At 46.9% G+C, this 20836-nt stretch overlaps 3 protein-coding genes across 3 annotated transcripts; 1 reads left to right on the top strand and 2 right to left on the bottom strand.

The window, feature by feature from the left end:
• Positions 1-561: 561 nt before the first annotated feature.
• Positions 562-15192, top strand: LOC306715260 (receptor-type tyrosine-protein phosphatase-like N; the record flags this gene model as incomplete). The annotated part of the gene is made up of 24 exons (XM_079185575.1): positions 562-640; positions 4202-4252; positions 6208-6318; positions 6409-6508; positions 6586-6748; positions 6975-7340; positions 7491-7545; positions 7775-7918; positions 8055-8089; positions 8257-8696; positions 9063-9140; positions 9332-9402; positions 9546-9610; positions 10998-11210; positions 11324-11611; positions 11752-11899; positions 11996-12069; positions 12153-12230; positions 12679-12798; positions 12880-13046; positions 13529-13582; positions 13776-13840; positions 14046-14119; positions 14248-15192. 24 exons carry the CDS (start codon positions 562-564, stop codon positions 14317-14319), a joined length of 3111 nt encoding a protein of 1036 aa, XP_079041701.1. The 3' UTR covers positions 14320-15192.
• Positions 15193-15695: 503 nt separating this feature from the next.
• On the bottom strand, positions 15696-18473 carry LOC306715489 (tubulin alpha chain-like). Its single transcript, XM_079185878.1, has 4 exons — positions 18413-18473; positions 17185-17407; positions 16912-17060; positions 15696-16822 (listed from the first exon to the last, which is right to left on the bottom strand). Exons 1-4 carry the CDS (start codon positions 18413-18415, stop codon positions 15848-15850), a joined length of 1350 nt encoding a protein of 449 aa, XP_079042004.1. The 5' UTR covers positions 18416-18473; the 3' UTR covers positions 15696-15847.
• A 338-nt stretch (positions 18474-18811) lies between these two features.
• On the bottom strand, positions 18812-20740 carry LOC306715518 (tyrosyl-DNA phosphodiesterase 2-like). The gene is made up of 6 exons (XM_079185918.1): positions 20648-20740; positions 20411-20575; positions 20088-20182; positions 19766-19884; positions 19524-19694; positions 18812-19447 (listed from the first exon to the last, which is right to left on the bottom strand). The coding sequence occupies exons 1-6, from the start codon at positions 20734-20736 to the stop codon at positions 19169-19171; spliced, it is 918 nt and encodes a 305-aa protein (XP_079042044.1). The 5' UTR covers positions 20737-20740; the 3' UTR covers positions 18812-19168.
• Between the last annotated feature and the right edge of the window lie 96 nt (positions 20741-20836).

Raw genomic sequence — 20836 nt, 5'->3', positions numbered from 1 at the left:
AAATATCAAACACCTGCAGCCAACGAGGGTCAGAATCAAATATCAGTTTAATATTATAATTGTAGGCCTCTTCAGTAATAAAGTAATAAACAAGGCAGGATGAATCATATCAGTGTTAACTGATAGAAGTAAGCTGGGTAAAGGAACCAAATGAAACTAAAACACTTTGTATTAATGATGAAAAAGCTTTAAAATGTAGAGAAAGTGCTCCACCTTTATGAATTTTAAGAAGCTCAGGGGCCCCTTCGGCCCAAACAGAGTCTTTAATAATAATAATGCTATATGGGCTGTTCATCTGCAGACGTATGCATACTTTTCCTTCTGTGTACTTCTTCCACTACATGACAATATTCTACTTTAATCCGTTTTTTGATTTTGAATATTTCTTGCAGTGTGGTCCTGCTTTTCCAACCAACCGGTGTAACGCACTAGCACACCCCCTCTCCATCACTCCCGTGCAGCAGCAGCAGCAGCAGCCTCTCCTCAGAGATGGAGAGCTGGTAGAAGTGCAGCAGCAGCGGCCGCTCTCCCCTCCTCGCTCCGGTGGATGTTGGATGTACCATGAGGTCTCCGCGGCTCTGGGCAGCTCTCTGCCTCCTCCTCACCGTCTCCTGCCGGCTGTGCGCGGCCGCCCGACACGGTAAGACGCATCCGATGTGAGCCAACACCGATGGAGACGGACGCACTTCCCTTTTCATGAACTATAGGGCGGCGCGTAAATCACGACTCCCCGATGATGAGTCCCCACAGAGATCCTGTAGTTACTGGTTACTTTTATCACTTTATGTTACAGCTTTTATCTTCTTATCAAATATATTAAGGAGATCATAAAAACTGCAGTTTTTCGGTTGTTTCTCTAAAAATGCGCTTCAAGTTGCTCCATATGTTGTGTTGAGAAGTGTTGATTCTCAACATAAAGGAGCAACTGTTCGAGTCACTTCTGCCTCTTTGTGCCGCAAACAGAAATCATAAGAGCCTTCATCTCATCTTCATCTCATCTTCATTTGCTGCCTCCGATCTGTTTACTCTGGTGCTAAGTTGCGTCACTGACGCTAATGCCCTGACCGCGGGTCAGCTCGGATGTGTCTGGCTCACCGAATGAATCATTGTGTTGTTCAGTCTGCAAAGAGACAACAAACACACAAACACACAAGCAGGAGAGAGGGAGAGAGCCTGAAGACAAGAAGCTTTCATCATCTTATTATATTATAGAAAGTCATCTGTGTGTTTAGTAAAGTGTCATAAACAGTCCTGATATTAACTTATTAAATCATCATGGCTCAGGTGGTATATTGTCTGAGACATAATAATAGTGTGATGATCACTATAGTGAATATATTATAAATGTATATAATGTCTACATTATAAACTAGGATCAGATTATTTGACTTCTATATTGTAGGAAACAGATAAATGAGGATTCTAAAGGGTGTTACAGTAAATCCTATGAGGCCGTGTGAGGATGAACGTCTGAGCTTCAGTGGTTCCTTCACGCTGGTGAAGAGAAGCTGAACACATCTTTTCTGAAGCAACCTGTTGCACTGACTCTGCTCTCCACAGATATCACACTAAACACTTTAATGAAAGCAGAACTACTACTCTATCAGGGATGTGCAGCCTGGTTAACCCCTTCAGCAACCCATCCCTGGAACAGGTTATAGAGCTGGTATAGAACATTATAATACCAGTAAGTAGCTGTAACATCTTGATATGCTGAGAGGAATATTTCAGGCTCATAATTGACAGTTAATTAGTTTTACAAGATGAAAGAGCTGGTACTCAGGTTCACTGTGTGCAGCTCATAAAACGCTACATCGAAGGCAGTAAGAACTGGAACATGTCGATAATGACCTGAAGCTTTGGAGGGTTTGGCAGTTAGATTCAAATAAATAAATACAGAAAACATAGAAATACTATAAACCCTGCAGCCACATAATAGGACGCCTCAGTTATGACTCATCACTGACCCCTCAGCTCCGTCTGCTCACACTTACAACAATGGCTTCCTGTCGCCTTGACGCTCTGAACACAGTGCAGCGCTTCAGCACCACGGACAGCGACCAGCAGAGCCAACGAAAGCCTTTTCATCTCAGGTTCATCTGAACATCGTTAGAAAGAGGAAGACGTTCAGTGACATTTCTGCAGGGATTATTATTTATCTATATACAATGGTGAATAATAGATGAGATGAAGTCGTGCAGGATAATACTCTGGAAGATGAAAAGTGTTGCATTTGTTGGGATCCACATGTCGTGAGTGTTTGTTTGTCAGCATGAACTACAGTGAGTGATGAAGATGAAGGAACAGCAGTGATGTGTTCTTATGGAGGAAGAGGATACATCAGGCCTTTAGGTTTCAGTGTTTTCATTAGATTTGTTGACAGGAAGACAAATATGAAATATCAGCAGACGCGTGCTGCGAGTATGTGGTGAGCTCAGATGATCAGAGTCTGGAGTTTAAAGGTCGTGACCTCGCTGCCTCTAACTCCTCCCACCTCAGCCTGCAGACTCTCACAGCATCATGGGAATCTCACCAATCCGGCAGGTCGTTAATGGATAATAAAAGCAAAGGCACTTATGGTGATGATGATGATGATGATGATGATGATGATGATGATGAGTCATCTTATGTACGTAAAACACATTACACCAGTTGTTCACCGCTGTCCAAATTGTTTTTTTATGCTTTCTAAATTCCTTTCTTCATCTAAATGCCACTAATGTGAGTCATCGTGCTAACCTTCAAGATACAGCTCCTTGTGCTGCTGTGGTGTTGATTTAATGGGGCAACTAGTTTAGTTTAGTTTATTTTAGTTAATGTTAAGATAAACCAACGCTGACTGGTTGGAGATGGGACGTAAACTGTAGTTTCCTGCTTGATATATCAAAGTATTATGGGATGAATGGCTCCTAAAGTCCTCTTCTAGTAATGAGGAGAGGAAACAGGCCACACCTTCACAGGAAAACAGGAAAGAAAATGAAGCTGATGCTGACGTCAGCCTCTCTCTCTCTCTCTCTCTCTCTCTCTCCCCCCCCCCCCCCCCCCCCCCCCCCCCCCCCCCCCCCCCCCCCCCCCGCCGGCTGAGTGGATTCCTTTTCACATTATTGTTCTGATGAAATTGAATGAAAGCCGAGCGCTTATTGCTGAGTCTGTTTCTATGACTCCCTGGATTAAAAAGCCAGTTTTCTCTCCCAAACGAGGTTTCAAAGTCTCAAAATCTGCTGCTGCAGGAGGAATCTGATCTTGTTCGCAGGATTAATCAACTTGTCTTGTTTCTAGATACAAACATTCATTATGTGTCAAACATTATAATACTTCACGGTGTGGTTTTAGTTCTTTTACGAGTGTAAAAGAACTCGTATTCACGATGCAAAAGATATTTAATCATTTACCAACGTTTTGACGTAACAGACGTAGTATTTGTACTAAAGTAAAGGATCTGCTTCCTGTCAGGATGAACCCACAGCGCCTCATCTATCAGCTGCTCATTAGACGCTCAATCACACTGAAAACTCTCCTACTGAGCGTGTAACGTTGTGTACGTGATGGACAGTCTGCAGGACGACTGCAACGAGATGATGATCTCCTGGAGGAGAGAGGAGGCAGAGCTCAGAGGGGAGGGACGAGTGGGCGGAGGACACATTAGTCATCAGGTGGAGTTTTGACGGAGGAGGCGACGGATGGAGAAACTCTCCGTTCTGTGTTTAGCGGCGTCTCCTCTCTCCTCCTTTAGTGGAGATTCCCTCTCTGGTAGTTTGTCTGTGTCGTCAGTTATAGATTACAGGTGAAAGAAGAATATCCTCTCACTTATCAAAGCCTGATTTCTGTCTGTAAGTCTTATTGAGGACTTAGTGGCGGGGGCGTGACACGTGTTGCTCTGCTGCACCCTTCGTCCCGTTAACGTGTTCAAACAGCGAGCGTGGTGCGTTCACAGGACACGTGAATAAAACACATGGATTCCATAAATCTGTAATGAAAACACAAGTCAAACAGGAGTAATGAACATCACATCTGCTGCTGTTTACTGCCTCGCAACAGAGCTAGAAGGTCAACTGTAACACACACACACACACACACTCCTCACATCACCTAGCAGCACATGATTGACGTCCTGTGTTGCTGCTTGCTCTGTTTGGGGTTTCCCAACTCATTTCTGTCCCATAATAACCTTAATGTGCTTCATGTTCCTGTTTGTCTGCAGGCTGCTTGTTTGAAAAGAAGCTCTGTCCCAGAGATCAGCTGTGCACCGACGGTGAGTTCTACCGTCTCCGTTCCCTGAAACCGTGTTGCATTCACATGTCGGGTCCATTTATTACGCCATGAGCAGGTGAACTGCACCGAGGGCGTTCATTACTTCCACAGAAGCGCTCGGCTTTGATGTATTATTGTCAACAACATTTTGAATAAGTCCTCAAAGCTGAGAGGCTGCTGTGAGCTTTGGTAGCGTGCATGAGGTGCAGCAGGGCTTTGAGTTGAATGCTAATAAGGAATGCATGTGAAGAGGACATAAAACCACATAGATTCACTTTAATTAAAAGGTTCAGTTTCCTTCAGACAGAGAGAACATTGATTTACTGTGACGAGTACATTAGTATAAGAAAACTAAAGATATCTCGTTAAAATCAGCAAGAAGTGAAGAGAAATGTGTTTCTGTGAGTCTTTAAACATCTATTCTCAAAGGAAGCTCGTATTCACGGTACCCTGAATGCAGCGTGATGAGTTTATTAAGTCGACCAATTAGTGAGCGATCCCAGCGACGCGCTTCAGGAAGCTGTGACGTGTCTTCTGCTCGTCAGTCAGGAGCCGGTTAGTCGTCACGGCCTTTCACGGGGCTGTGTTTCATCCCTCAGTGGTTTCCTGCTTCCTTCCTGCCTCTTCAAACACGGCCGGGATGTCATTACAAGAGCGTGCACGTGCGTGAGCGTGCACCTGTGTGTGTCTCAGCCTTCAGAGGCAGCTGAATTATTGATGCCGGTGTGTTTTCCGTGTCTTCCTTCAGGATGTTTTCTTCTCCTCGTTCGCAGAGACGGGAACATTTAGGGAACATGAGCGGAATTCATTCAAGGTGTCACGACGTGTGTTTGATGACGCAGTGAGGAAGTGCACGTGTGTGAGTGTGTGTGGAGAGAGGCAGAGACAGGAACAGGTTGCACGTCAGACTATTATAAACACAATGAACTTTACAGCCTGAAACATCTGCAACCTGTGTTTAAACGCTGCAACACTGAGCACAAACCATCCCTTTTGTTTCTTTAAACATCTGTAATCTGTAGTTTATTTAAACATTTCAAAGCAGCAGATGTTACTACTACGTGTGTGTGAGTGTGTGTGTGTGTGTGTGTGTGTGTGTGTGTGTGTGTGAGTGTGTGTGTGTGAGAGCTTCGTCACATTGGTGGAGCGAGCGGCATGAAGACGTGAAGCCGAAGAGACAAAAGAGAGAAAAAGAGCGAGAGTGCAACGTAAACAAGGTCTCCCTCCGTCAGCCGCTCTCAGCCAATCACGGCTCGTCCTGGCCGTCTCTATGACAACAGTGACATCACTTGCCTGACGACCGTGTGTCTCCCGTGTGTGTCTGTGTGTGTGTGTGTGTGTATGTGTGTTTGATTAGAGATGGAGGGAGACAGAGGTGATGACTCACCACAGCCCACACACACACACACACACACACACACACTGTGCTTCACTATGTGTGAAGTGTACATGTGTTTGTGTACACAAGTGTGTACTCAAACATGTACACTTGTGTGTACATGTACTCTGTGTTTCTGGCGCTACATTGTGTGTGTGTGTGTGTGTGTGTGTGTTGTGTGTGTTTTGTGTGTGTCTATGTGCACATTTGTACATTATGGTCATATTCATGTGTGTTTTGTGTGTTTTTCCTGCTTTGTGGTGGTGATAGATGATGTCTCGTGCAGTAGTATCGTGGTAGTATCTACATCAAGTTCTTCGGTCTTTAAAATGTCAGAAAGAAGCCAAGATGACGTCCTCTCATGTGTTCTTTTGTCCATAACTCTATAAAGATATTCAGTTTACAGTCATGGACATATTACTAAAGACTCCTCAGTAGAGTACAGAGCTGTGGTCAGAGGGAGAGGGTTCTCCTCTTCAGGGTTCTCCTCTTCAGGGTTCTCCTCTGCTCCTGCTGGATTCGGTCACATTGAAGTGAGTTTGAAGACGTAACTGAGTGGCTGCTCTCTTCCCGTGCAGACGGTTTGTTCGGACAGTGCCAAACTCCTCGCCAGGAGCCCGTCCGGTACCGGGTGTCTGTCCCCATCCTGCACAGGCTGCAGGACGTCCTCAAGGACCTGATGGTGCAAGGTGGGTCTCTGCTGAAGCTCCAGCAGTATATCAGCCTTTAGCGTCCGCTAAGAGAGAAGTAAGAGCGAGTGTCTCCGTGTTGCTGCTCAGGTCTGACCTGGAGGGACGGCGTCACGCAGGCGATCATCGGCCGGGAGCTGAGCCGCCTTCCCACCGCCGGCTCCAGACCTCACGAGGAGTCTCCGAAACAGTAAGAACGCCTCCAGAATCGGTGCACAACGCAACAGCACAGACATTTGAAAATGAATTAAAAGCGGTGTTCCCCAGGATGTCCGGACTGTCGGGCCCCAGTCAGCGGAGGGGTCAGGGGCCCGAGGATCCAGCTGACCCCGGGATGATGAAGCAGTACGTGGACTACCTGATCCTCGACCCCTCCCGGTCCTCCGTTCACGTGCAGACGCCCCTGCTGGACCCTTACACCTACCGCCAGGTGGGAGACGTGTGCATCATTTATCCTTTGTGTTTTTAACATTTGAACATTTGAACATTGTGCTTCAGCAATAAATAAAAACAGAATGAATCTCTTTTAAAGCAACTTAAACCGAATAAACATGCATTTATCCTGATTATAGTCATAACTATGCAGCTGTATTTGCTGTGTTATGAAGCGATACTGTGTCAGAGACTGATTCTGCTGCTCGTGTGTGTTGCTGCAGCAGCAGTACGGCTACCAGGAGGAAGAGGAGCGCTCCCTCAACTCTCTGGACGATACTCCAGCCTTCCCGCTCCTCGCCTCCCCTTCTCGATCCAGATCCCAAGGAAACCCTCTGGACAGAGACCGGCATCTTCTCCAGGACCTGGTGTCTTTTTACCTCACCTCCCCTTCTTCCTCCTCTTCCTCCTCTTCCTCCCCTGTGCAGTCCCTCTCCCGCCACAGAGGGGCGGTACCAGTGGCTGCAGGATTCCCCTCTTCACTGTCCTCCTCCTCCTCCTCCTCCTTCTTCCCAGAGCTGGACTTCCCCTTGGACTACAGCGAGGACTACGTTTCCCAGGTGGCTCAGCTCAGCAAGCAGCAGCAGCAGCAGCAGGAGAGGAAGGAGCAGGAGCAGCAGGAGCAGCAGGAGCAGCAGGAGCAGGAGAGGAAGGAGCAGGAGCAGCAGGAGCAGCAGGAGCAGCAGGAGCAGGAGAGGAAGGAGCAGGAGCAGCAGGAGCAGGCGGAGAGGAAGGAGCAGGAGCAGCAGGAGAGGAAGGAGCAGGAAGAGTACGACGCCCTGTCAGGACTGGATGGTGAGAGAGGAAATAAAGAAATGCAGACAAAAGAAATACGATGTTATATATAAATAAGTGTGGAGCTGAAAAGTTCCTCCAAACGAAATAACCAAATACATTTACTGTGTACTTTGAGGTACTTGTACGTTTTCTACTACTACTAACTATTGACCTCTTTATTCCTCTAAGTTCCTTTGCAGATTCAGACTAAGATAAGATTATTAAAGTAAAGACGGCTTGTTTTCAGAGCGCTCTCTGCAGAGGCTGGCCCTGCTGCTCGACCACTACGGCCTCGACGTTGACGATCTGTCCCCCGAGCAGAGAGACGACCTGCCGGCCGCTCTGAAGCGGCTGCAGCTGGAGAGCTCCTTCGCCCGCAAGCAGACCAAAGGTCGGTCCGCTCGTCTGCTTTCATTCATGAAAACAAGATCACTCGAGCTTCAAGTCAGCTGTTTGATGATGTGATGCAGAGGTGATACATTGTGTCCAGATGCAGATCATTTGTCATGTTTTTGTTTCCTGTTCAGATGAGTATGAGAACAAAGCTGCCACAAGAAAGAAGGTGAACATCTTTCTTTTCTTTCTTATTCATTATAAGATATAAATAACTACTACTGTAAAAAGTATGAAGTAGCAGAAAAGGGAAACACTCAAGTTACTCACAGATGCCCAGTAAAACACTTCAAAAGCTTCTCTGATTGGATGTCTGTATCTGTCGTTATCCATCAGGTCACAGAGGGTTCAATGGCGTTCAAGATGGCCGCCCCCAAGGCTCCACCTTCCACCGTCAAGACCCCCAAACCAGAAGCAGCCCAGAAGGATTCTCCTCCCTCTGTGGCCGCCGACCAGGACGACCCGAGGACGGCCAAGGCGGAGGAGTACGGCTTCATCTCCACCAATCAGAGGTACCACACGCTCACCTCCTCCTCCAATCAGAGGTACCATACGCTCACCTCCTCCTCCAATCAGAGGTACCATACGCTCACCTCCTCCACCAATCAGAGGTACCATACGCTCACCTCCTCCACCAATCACAGGTACCATACGCTCACCTCCTCCACCAATCAGAGGTACCATACGCTCACCTCCTCCACCAATCACAGGTACCATACGCTCACCTCCTCCACCAATCACAGGTACCATACGCTCACCTCCTCCTCCAATCAGAGGTACCATACGCTCACCTCCTCCACCAATCAGGAGACGACTTCCTGTGTGAAGGAATGAAGCTGTGGATGATGTTGTCTTCGTGTTGTGAGTCTGTTTGTGTTTGTGAGGACGTGCACGGAGAAAAAGACCAAAGAATGACATGAGGAAAGAAAGGAGGGCAGTAGGGAGGAAGGAAGGAAGGAAGGAAGGAAGGAAGGAAGGAAGGAAGGAAGATGATATCAGTCACGGAGGAGAAAAAACAGAAAGTTTTCAAAATAAAAGTGAACCGATACCAGAAGCGCTCAGTTACTTTCCACCTCTGACGAATGAGTGTGTGTAAATGTGTGTTTACGTATGTGTGTGTGTGTGTGTGTGTGTGTGTGTGCGCTGAACGACGGGCTGAGTCTGTTGAAGCTGCTGTCGGAGAGGATGGGCCTCTCCACCGACTCCTTCATCAACATCAGGTAGGACCATGAACATTTGGCTCTGGATCCTCACGAGAACCGTTCACGGGATCAAACCGACCAGACGGCCGCGTCCACTCACTGCCTTCATGCTGCTCGTCCTCTTTCTCTGTGTGCCTGAAGGACTTGAGTTTTGTGTGTAACTCCTGGTTGGATCTGCTCTTGTGTTTTGTCGTCTGCAATGTTGACAGACCTGCGATCACCTTCAGGATCAGACCGAACTCCAAGAACCTGACGGCTGGAGACGTGGCAGAGAAAGCCGGTACGTCACACTTAAAACTACTACTACTACTACTACTACCACTACTACTACTACTACTACTAATTCAAATACTGTCCGCCATAGTGCCTCAAGTACTGCAGGTCTGAGGCAGCAGGCTCACTTTGTGCGTTTTGTTTCTGCAGTTGCAGAGAAGAACTTCCCGGAGTCTGAGACGGGCCTGAAGGTGCTGCAGAGCGGCGTTGGAGAGGTGGGTGATGGTGGAATGTCGGAAGGCAGGAAAACAGATCTAGTTATATGTATTAAAATAAACTTAAAGTACCAAAAGTTAAAGTACTCATTGTGAAAAATAATATATATATATATATATATAAGTTGTATTTATTCCACGATTGTTAAAAGCTTAATGCAACAAAATTATGATCCGGAAATGCATCTTTTATTTAAACGTACAAAATAAAATGAATACACTTTTATTGTGAAAGTTAGTCCCGGAAGTCCAGTTGGTTTGATTTCCGTCTAACGTGACACTCTTGGTATTCGGGCGCTGTGAGTGCAGCAGGACGTCAGGGAAGCTGCTCTGCGTCGCGTTTGGTGAGTGAGAACATGAACATTAAAGGATGAACACGTTATTATGAATAATGCAGAGTTAATTAGTTCATCAGTCAAGCCTGAAGTCAAATGTATGACCGTTTATTCTCATTGAGGACTTCATAAAGATGACTTAATAATTAGTTTAAAGTGAGATTTATGTACTTAAAGTTATCTACATAATGTTCCTAATCTAATGTAATTTAATGTGATTTTATATCTTATTCCTAAATTATTCTCAGTGATATAAGTCCTTCATTGTGTATCATGTATTGTTATAATGTTCCTATAATAGTTTGTAGTGACTATTTGTTCTTAACGTTCTCTATGTGACATTTTCCTGCTTAATGTTGTTTTTTATCATTATATCTATAATGTACCAGTAGAGTTTTAATGCAGATCAGATCTGTTATTGAGACAACTTTACACATTTTATAGGCCAGTTTCATCTGTTTTATGGCCCTTTTTTAATGATTGATGTCATGTTTCATGTGATCCACATGGAACCACATCATCCGTTTTCTTTCTTTCCTCTGTTTCACACCCTGAAACCCATCAGGGCCCCTTTATAATAGCAGGTGAAGTACCCGTTCTGCCCCCGCAGCTCCAACTTTAATGTCTTTCAGATACCACACACACACACACACACACACACACACACACACACACACACACACACACACTCACACACTGAGCGCCCCACATTCCTAAGGCCCACAGAGAGGAAGGAGGAGGCCTGAAAGGTCAAGAGAGACAATTCAACCAAGGAGAGGAGGAGGAGGAGGAGGAGAATAGAGGAGGGAGGGCGATGAAAAGGAGGGGAGGAAAAGAGGGGATAAGAGGATGAGAGGAGAGGGCAGAACGGGAAGATAGGAGGACGAGAGAGGAGGAGGAGGAAAAGGAGAGGAAGATGAAAGGCAGGTTCCTGCTGAGAGGGATGGGAAGGAATAAAGGAAGAGATACCTCCTCCTCCTCCTCTTCCTCACTATTTGTTAACCCTGTCGACCTCCTTTATTCTTTCCTTCTCTTTGCTCCTCCTGCCACAGAGGAACGATGGGAAGGCGTCGCCCCTCGCGACCCGAGTCCAGCCCAGAGGCTCCAGCTGGGTGTTCGCCACCCTGGTGGCCATGGCCTGCATGGGCGGCATCCTGGTGGCGGCCATGACCATCGCCTGCCTGCGTACCCACGCCCACCGGCTGGCGGCGAAGAAGCTGGGTCTGGGGCCCGAGGGGGGCAGTTTCACCCACCAGGAGTACCAGGTGAGGAGAGAGAACTACAAATATGTCTTCAGCTCTGAAACCAAAGAAATGTTCAGTCAGGATCACAAGAACAAGACGGCGTTTAAAGCAGTGATGCATAACTGGCTCACCAGGACCTGTGTCGCCAGCACATGGCCTCCAAGGGCGCCTTCGGACGGCTGGAAGCCGCTGCCCTCGGCGCCGTGGGAGGAGCGAGTGGAGGTGCTGGAGGAGGTGCTGGTGGAGGAGGCGGAGGAGCAGGAGCGGCGGGAGGCGGAGGTACCGACTCCAGGGTGAGCAGCGTGTCGTCCCAGTTCAGCGACGGAGCCCAGCCCAGTCCGAGCTCCCACGGCAGCACGCCGTCGTGGTGCGAGGAGCCGGCCCAGGCCAACATGGACATCTCCACCGGTCACATGATCCTGGTCAGTACCGGACGTTACGGACTCTTAACGTAGAAGCTTTTAGGGTCTTTACTTTGCATGCGAGAGTATGACATAACTTAACGAATCCATGGATGTTTAGAGAGAGTGACATGAGACAGAAACTGCTCACGTCCCCTCAGGCCTACATGGAGGACCACCTGAGGAACAAGGACCGTCTGATGAAGGAGTGGGAGGCTCTGTGCTCCTACCAGGCCGAGCCCAGCGTCGTCTCCGTGGCTCAGAGCGACGCCAACGCCAAGAAGAACCGCTGCCCCGACTCCGTACCCTGTGAGTCTAAAAGATGCCAGACATGTGTCTGAATGTGATAGAAATAACAGAGAAAAGTGCACGTTGAGGGTTTAAAATGTCCCTGTTGTCCTGAAGATGACCACTCGAGGGTGAAGCTGAAAGCGGAGATCAACCCTTCACGCTCTGACTACATCAATGCCAGCACCATAGTAAGTCTGTAACGCTGACGATCACCTGTGACCACGTGGTCACTACAGCATATCATACTGAAGTGTTCCTTTGCTCCTTTCAGATTGAGCACGACCCCCGGATGCCGGCCTACATCGCCACCCAGGGCCCCCTGTCTCACACCATCTCTGACTTCTGGCAGGTCAGTGAGACGCACGATTTAAAAGACTCATTCACGTGTTTTCCGTTGCTTCATTAACACAGTGATCATCAGCAGCGTGGACACAACGACAGTCTGGTCAGTTCAGAACAGACGTTATCTGTGTCAAGAAGTCTAAAACTCTACAAAACAGATCCCTCTCTCAGATCAGGTAGCTCAGAGAGACAGACGTCAGGTTAGGAGACTGAAGGTTGTAGGTTCGAATCCCATAAAGTGATGGCAAAGAATGAACTTACTGTACTATGACTAACAAATAAATTAAAACCTTTTTCTTTATTAAAACATTATTATGGCAAACGATGATCTGGAGAACGTGATAAATAAATAAAAACAGTCATAGCATAGCATGTCGAAACGCCAGCAGGCAAAGTATTTGTTCGGTGTTTATCTTCAGCATGATGTGATGATTCCGTTGAGTGTCTGTTGTCAGATGGTGTGGGAGAACGGCTGCACTGTGATCGTGATGATGACGGCTCTGGTGGAGGACGGAGAGAAACAGTGTGACCGCTACTGGCCCGATGAGGGCTCGTCCCTCTACCACATCTATGAGGTGAGAACAGGGGGAGGGAGAGAGGGAGAGAGAGAGAGAGAGGAACATGTCAGCAGCTGTGTTGTGTTCATGTCCATCCAGGTGAACCTGGTGTCAGAGCACATCTGGTGTAACGACTTCCTGGTGCGAAGCTTCTACCTGAAGAACGTGCAGACGCAGGAGACCAGGACGCTCACTCAGTTCCACTTCCTCAGCTGGCCGGCTCAGGGCATCCCCACCTCCACGCGCCCGCTGCTCGACTTCCGCAGGTACCCGCAGATCCACACACATAGAGACACCGACAGCGACGGAATAACACCGCAAACGTGTCGTCGTCTGATTTTAAAATCTCCCTGTTCTGTATTCTCCCCTCCCTCCTCCCTCCTCCCTCTCCTCCTCCCTCCTCCCTGTGCGATGGAGGTCAGCGGGGCCCTTGGTTTTATTTTCTACATATCTGTCTGTGTCATTCTTGTGGTTTGCAGCTAGTAGTCTGGGTCCAGTTGCATAGTCACAAAAATGATCATGGACTGATGTGGCTGCAGCAGGAGGTCCATCGCTGAAAACAAACCTCGTTACCCCCGTTATCAATCAATCAATCAATCAATTCATCATGTGTGATGTTATTAGATATATTTCATATGAGTGATACATCTTCGTATGTAAATATAGTAAATATAAAGGTTGTGTAAACAGAAACGTCAGATATAAGTAACTAAATGTAGATATTATTATTATTGTGTTTCCTCTTCAGGAAGGTGAATAAGTGCTACAGAGGGCGGTCCTGCCCCATCATCGTGCACTGCAGGTAAACTGTGATTTTCCATCATTAATGTAAAATAATAACCAAAGAGGTTTAGTTTAGACTCAACATGAAGACACGGCCACATGCTATTGTAGTACCACATTCATCCACTTGGTGGCAGCGACACACTCTCAGTAAAGAGGATCGTTGAGCTCTTGTTCCTTTGTGTTCACTAAAGTTTGCTCTGTTTCAATAGCAACGGTACGGGCCGGACCGGGACCTACATCCTGATTGACATGGTCCTCAACCGAATGGCTAAAGGTGAAGTTCATCTGTTACTGAGTTTAAATACGAGGCATTTCTAATGATCAACATTCATCATCAACCAGGGATGTACTCTTATTGTGTGTGTGTGTGTGTGTGTGTGTGTGTGTGTGTGTGTGTGTGTGTGTGTGTGTGTGTGTGTGTGTGTGTGTGTGTGTGTGTGTGTGTGTGTGTGTGTGTGTGTGTGTGTGACGTCCTGCAGGTGTGAAAGAGATCGACATCGCTGCAACTCTGGAGCACATCCGAGACCAGAGGCCCGGGATGGTCCGCACCAAGGTCTGTCCATCATGACCACGACCACCATGACCATTACCACCATCACCTCCATGATCACCATGACCACCATGGCTATGGCTCCTCCCTGAGGAGCCACTAGCTGATGATGATGTTCTTCTTGTTTCCAGGACCAGTTTGAGTTCGCCCTGACAGCCGTGGCTGAGGAGGTCAACGCCATCCTCAAAGCTCTGCCCCAGTGAGACCAGTGAGACCTGGACCGGCCTCCCGTCTGACCCCTGGCTCTCAGACCTCTCTTACCTTCTGCCTTTCCTCTCTCTGATCATGATAATCATGATGAAGAAGCTCTCTCTGAAATTCCCTGAAACATAAAGAGTAAAAATCAGGACCTACAGGTCCGGAAGGATTCATGCAGGATGTTTGTGGTGCAGATGTGATGCGTTCAGGGACCTTCAGAGGGTAAAAAAGTGTTGCATTCACATGTAATCTGAATAAAAAGTAAACCAGGAAGATACATGTTAAAATAAAGAGGTAAAAACGTCCCATCAGACATATTATACGATACATATACGTACAAATGCAGAAGAAATAAAAAATATAGTTTATTCACATGCAAAGTGATTAAATCTCAACATTCAACTGGTTTTCTCATAAATGAAGTTCTGTCACTATAATAAAACACTATTTACCGACAGACCCAGAGGGTTTTAAAACTGCTTTCATGCCTCTAGTAGAGGTCCCTGAATGCATCTTCTGCATGTAAATGAGCCACAGAAGATTCAAACATCAGAGATCCGCCTGAAGCTTCTTTATCTCGTTTCCTCTCGTTTGTGGGTGAAGTTTGTTGCTGTTGGCTCTTCGTGTTCTGGAGGCACAGTTATTAAAAAGATGAAAGGATGAGTTAAAGATCTCCTGCTCGCCCTGTAGCCTCCCTTCCTCTCCTCACGGGAGGAACACCTGCAGTAAAGACTCAGACTCCTCCTCCTCTCCGTGTGACGTTCAGGTCGTTTCAGTCTCTGGATGTGTTGTTGTTTACCTCATGCAAGTCAGAAAAACGAATAAAAAAATGATAAAAATAAATGCTATTCTCTGAAATCAAGAAAAGCTATTTTGTATCTGTGAGACCATAATTAAATGTTTGTGTTTAAGTGCTGCAATCGCTTGCGTGAAATCTTTTTTTATTAGTCAAACACAACATGAATCTTTATATTACATATTGTAAACTCTGACATAAGTAGTCTTTACAGCCAAAATATGAGATTATATATACATTTTAAATTGGTATAATAAATAGTCGGGCACATAACTCATTGAGTGAACAGCGTTTTCTTCACATCAGATTTATTTTACATTCATGAAATAAAATGAGGTGAAATTAGAGTCCAGACTAAAAGATGAACAGATATTCAATACATGGTGTCGTGCTGCTGGATTTAACAGAAGCATTGACGAGGACACAGTGGAGGTTTAATCTGATCTCCTCTCAGTGGTTTCATTGTGCTGAAGGTTTATTACTGGAGCGGATCACATCACCCACTAAATATTAAAATAGTAATCTATAAAAGAGACTTCCAACCACTGTCCATTTTAGACTCTGAAGTAAACACAGGACCAAAGAAATGCTTCATGTTGTTTATTGTTTGTAGGAATAACAATGTAGCTCGCTGGAATGTAAAGAATTTAACAAGAACAATATTGCTTAGCAATTAAAACGTTTGGCTCTTCTTTCTAGGATTGTAGTGGAGCCACAGCAAGCTACAGATGAGGGACCTAGTACTCTTCTCCTTCATCCTCCTCCCCGACGCTGTCGGTGCCCACCTCCTCGTAATCCTTCTCCAGGGCGGCCATGTCCTCTCTGGCCTCTGAGAACTCCCCCTCCTCCATCCCCTCTCCTACGTACCAGTGGACGAAGGCCCTCTTGGCGTACATCAGGTCAAACTTGTGGTCCAGGCGAGCCCAGGCCTCGGCGATGGCGGTGGTGTTGCTCAGCATGCACACGGCCCTCTGCACCTTGGCCAGGTCTCCTCCAGGAACCACGGTGGGAGGCTGGTAGTTGATGCCGACCTTGAAGCCGGTGGGGCACCAGTCCACAAACTGGATGCTGCGCTTGGTTTTGATGGTGGCGATGGCAGAGTTGACATCTTTGGGCACCACGTCTCCACGGTACAGAAGACAGCAGGCCATGTATTTACCGTGGCGAGGGTCACACTTCACCATCTGATTGGCCGGCTCAAAGCAGGCGTTGGTGATGTCGGCCACTGAGAGCTGCTCGTGATAGGCCTTCTCTGCTGAGATAACTGGGGCGTAGGTGGCCAGAGGGAAGTGGATACGAGGGTAGGGCACCAGATTGGTCTGGAACTCCGTCAGGTCCACGTTCAGGGCGCCGTCAAAGCGCAGGGAGGCGGTGATGGAGGAGACGATCTGTCCGATCAGCCTGTTCAGGTTGGTGTAGGACGGGCGATCGATGTCCAGGTTCCTGCGGCAGATGTCGTAGATGGCCTCGTTGTCCACCATGAAGGCGCAGTCAGAGTGCTCCAGGGTGGTGTGGGTGGTCAGGATGGAGTTGTAGGGCTCCACCACAGCTGTGGACACCTGGGGGGCCGGGTAGACCGCAAACTCAAGCTTGGACTTTTTGCCGTAGTCGACGGAGAGACGCTCCATCAGCAGAGAGGTGAAGCCAGAGCCGGTTCCTCCTCCAAAGGAGTGGAAGATGAGGAACCCTTGGAGCCCTGTGCACTGGTCAGCCTGAGAAAATAGTGAAAGAATAAGTGTTATTGTCATAATCATTGAGGTCTCAAGCAAAACACTTTTTCTTAATAATTATTAGAGCTCACCAGTTTGCGTGTTCTGTCGAGAACCATGTCAATGATCTCCTTTCCGACTGTGTAGTGACCGCGGGCGTAGTTGTTGGCGGCGTCCTCCTTGCCCGTGATCTGCTGCTCAGGATGGAAGAGCTGCCGATATGTTCCTGTACGGACCTCATCTGTGGAGCAACGAGAATACCGGTTTATAGCAATGTAATACAGTAATATAGCTTTGGTACAAACAGCTAAAGATGTCATAGTATTAATAGTAATTGCCTCTATAATAATAACCCGTTATCTTACCTATGACTGTTGGCTCCAGGTCCACAAACACGGCTCTGGGAACATGTTTACCGGCTCCAGTCTCACTGAAGAAGGTGTTGAAGGAGTCGTCTCCTCCTCCCCGGGTCTTGTCGCTGGGCATCTGTCCGTCCGGCTGGATGCCGTGCTCCAGACAGTACAGCTCCCAGCATGCATTGCCCATCTGGGTTCCGGCTTGGCCGACATGCATAGAAATACACTCACGCTGCAGAGAGAAGAGGCAAAGATCAGACATCAAGGAGGCAAACGGTAACATTTTACTTCTTATTGCTCTAAATTGTGATGTGCACTCTTGGTTTTGTCTATTAAATGTCAGATAATGCTAATTTATTTATTAAGAACATAGTCTAGACATCATTTCTTTATGGGGGTCTACAGGGGAGGGGGGACAAAAACAAAATGGCTGATATACTGGACCATCAAAACCTCCTAAATGTCACTATTGTTCTAAGAACCCAGTGCAAACATCCACTTATAAATGGTGCTTTAGGGGACGTTTCTACAACCACAGCCGCACGTGAAGACGATCTGCGGGCTCGATGAATAATGTCTGCACACGGCCCGTTACCGCAGAGCTTTAGCGGGTTAAATCCTGCCCCTCCCTTACGGAGACCCAGCAGGGTGGAGAGTGTAAAAAGAATCCATAGAAGAAGAAGCTCTCCTCCCTGCCCCCACACTGCCGCAAAGCAGCACCTTTGTGTCGCGGTAACGGAACAGGGCGTTAACTGACAGTCGAAAACGTGAGCTCGCGGGCATAAAAAAGCCGCTATGAAGTCTAACGGTTATTGTTACAATCCACCACACTTAACGGTTAAAAGATAACAGTTTATATTGTGTGAAAATATGGAACATTTGAACGGTTTTAACTTCAATATCTTTGTCCGTTTTAATCGAAACTGCGCCAGTAAACTAAGCTAACGTTAGCTACGTGACATCATATAACAGAACTCTCACGCGCGACACTATAACTAAGAACAATCACATTTACGTTCATTTTACAGATTTACGTAGCTTTTTTAGGCGAGAATGTTATAGCTATATAACGTTATTCACTATTATTATAACTGTATAATAAATATTTTGCCGCATGAATAGTGCTGTAGTTTGTTAAAAACTGCGTTTTTCATCTTACAAAAGCTAAAATCTCCGTTTTACACATTTTTAATAACATGCGGATGTTATTTAAATGTGATTTCGACTAAACACTCACCATTTTCTGGCTGTTTAATTCCCCTTCTTTCCGACGTTGAAGAATCGGTTGATGAAGGCAGTTGTGAGGACCGGAAGTGGAGCTGCTGAACTTATGCGTTTTCGAGGAGGCGGGGCCAAAGCGGCAGTTTGAATTTCCTCTGGGCGGTAGCGACCGTTGGGCCCTGCTGCATTCAGGTACGGCTCGAAATGTTCCGAGTTCTACAGTTTAGCTGCGTCATCTGAGGGCAATTGGAATCGATCATGTTTTATTGGAGGCAGTTCTTAGTCCCAATGTGTTTCTTTTATCTAGTAATTATTTTCACATTTGATGCTCTGTAGTATCATTCTACAACAGCAAGAGGGGTGTTATCAGGAGCCTTTACATCTGCACCATAGCGGAGGAATGTCTTCACACCCCAGCAATTAACTATGGACTGGCCAGCACAGTATATATCGTGCAGACAGGAGAAGGATAATTGAGTGTCCCTTGTTCAGAAGAGTACTAATTAAAGTTTATTTAAAATCATCCACTTTCATGTTTTGCAGCTGTTAGTTGCTCCTCTACTTCCTTTGTGCACTACACATGTTAGAGCTTCTATTCATATCCAGGAATCAGATCATGACACAAACATTAAAAAGCCTGAGGAGAATCTTTCACAGAGGAAACATCACTGCAGGTGAAACACACAGATCTCCGCACTGTGCAGACCACTGCTGAGGTACACATATAGAACACAGAGAAATTAGGGAGGGGTTTAATTTGTTTTGTGCATTTCTACTGAGCAGAGAATGTGCAGTAGATCCCCCAGTGATCACTGGTGTAGCGGCCACACTTCAGCTTCTCCAGCCCTATCAAGGCCATGCTGTCGGGCTCCAGCTGTGGGACTCCGTCCGCAGCCGCCCGCCGCAGGTAGAGCCGGTCGAAGCGGAAGCGACTCTTGTAGCGGTGATCGTTGTTGGTGTTGGTGTGGGTGTCCCATGTGTAGCGGCAATGCTCCGGCTCTCCCAGCACCTCCCACACATCACAGGAATCAGGAAGGCCCACTGTGGCCACCTGGGGAGGAACGAAGAGGTGAGCTGTGAATTATCTTTTGAATGGCTTTATTCGACAGAAATGACAAACATCAAACCTCAGCATCCCTTAGGTTGGTGTCTCCTCCAAACAGGACGGTGACGTCATCAGGCATCTGGGCCATCCTCCTAATCACCAGCCTCAGCTGTCTCATGCGCTCTCCTGCGTTGGCCTTACAGCTTTCAAAGTGGGACGTCATGAAACAAAACTTCTGGCCTTTGAACAGCACCTGATTTTGAAGGAGAGATATTTTTAGGTAGATTCACACCAAAGCTGAAATGAATTGCTCTGTGCACCAACCTGAGCGACAAGCAGGTTCCTCATCATGCGAGTGGTTGGATAGGCGACTGTCTCACTGTCCAGCAGTGTGATTCGAGACTTCTTCAGCATCATCCCGATGAAGTAACCTTCCTTTCCACCTGATCAGGCAGGGGGTTCAAAATGTACAGTACCTTATCGTCTGAGTATATACTGCTTGTTGTGTTTGTACTGGCTAATGCGTCAGACTTTTACTCAAGTACTACTAAAGTACAAGCTGCACAACTGTGGAGAAACATCCCAGATGAACATTTTGAGAGGAACGTATTTATGAAGCACCAGGTGATCGGTTTCTCGCTCGTACCTTCGATGAACGTGTAGTTGTCCGCCAGACGTTTCTGCATGAAGCGGGTGTATGGCTGGATGAGCTCCTGCAGCAGCACCACGTCAGGAGAGTGTCTGTGTGGAGATACGTTGAAGAAGACTGAACTGTTCAAGAGTACAAGTTCAAGCATGAACCTGCAAATCCCCATCATCTCATGTAACAATGTGATTGAGCAGAATCCTTTTTATTGGAACTTATTGCACATCGGCTGTCCTGGTATCTAACCACACTTTCTGCAAGGCTGCATAGAAAAAGCATCTGATATTTGTGATAAAAGTGATAAAAAAGCAGCTCGGTCTTACGAGATCAAGTAGGAGCAGAGGCCTCTTGCTCTCTCTGGCTGCTCCTCTTCATCAAGTCCATCCACATTCCAGGAGATCAGCGACAGTTTGTTGTTTTCTTCGTCTTCTGGTGTATGTTCTGTGCCTTCACTGCAGACAGCAGGACTGTCCCCGGCCTCATTACTGCTGGAGAATATTGACATTGAATAATAATGAATTGTAAAATGTAAATGAGAGCATGGTGGACAGTAGACACACCTGCTTGCTGGAGTGTTTCCCTCCTCCTGCTTCCTGTTGGCTGTGGTGCTGGTGGTCTTTGGTTCTGGGTTAGGGTTAGTTTGTGCCATAGAAGACTCTTCTATGGCACAAACTTGATCCATGTCCGTCTCAGAGTCAGTCATGGTCTCTTTGAAAGACTCGTCCAAAGTGGGACTAAATATGTGTAGC

This window comes from Pholis gunnellus (assembly GCF_910591455.1).
Source record: "Pholis gunnellus genome assembly, chromosome: 24".
Taxonomy (NCBI): Eukaryota; Metazoa; Chordata; class Actinopteri; order Perciformes; family Pholidae; genus Pholis; species Pholis gunnellus.
Note: the sequence above shows the minus strand (reverse complement) of the source record. Positions and strands in the feature narration are given on the sequence as shown.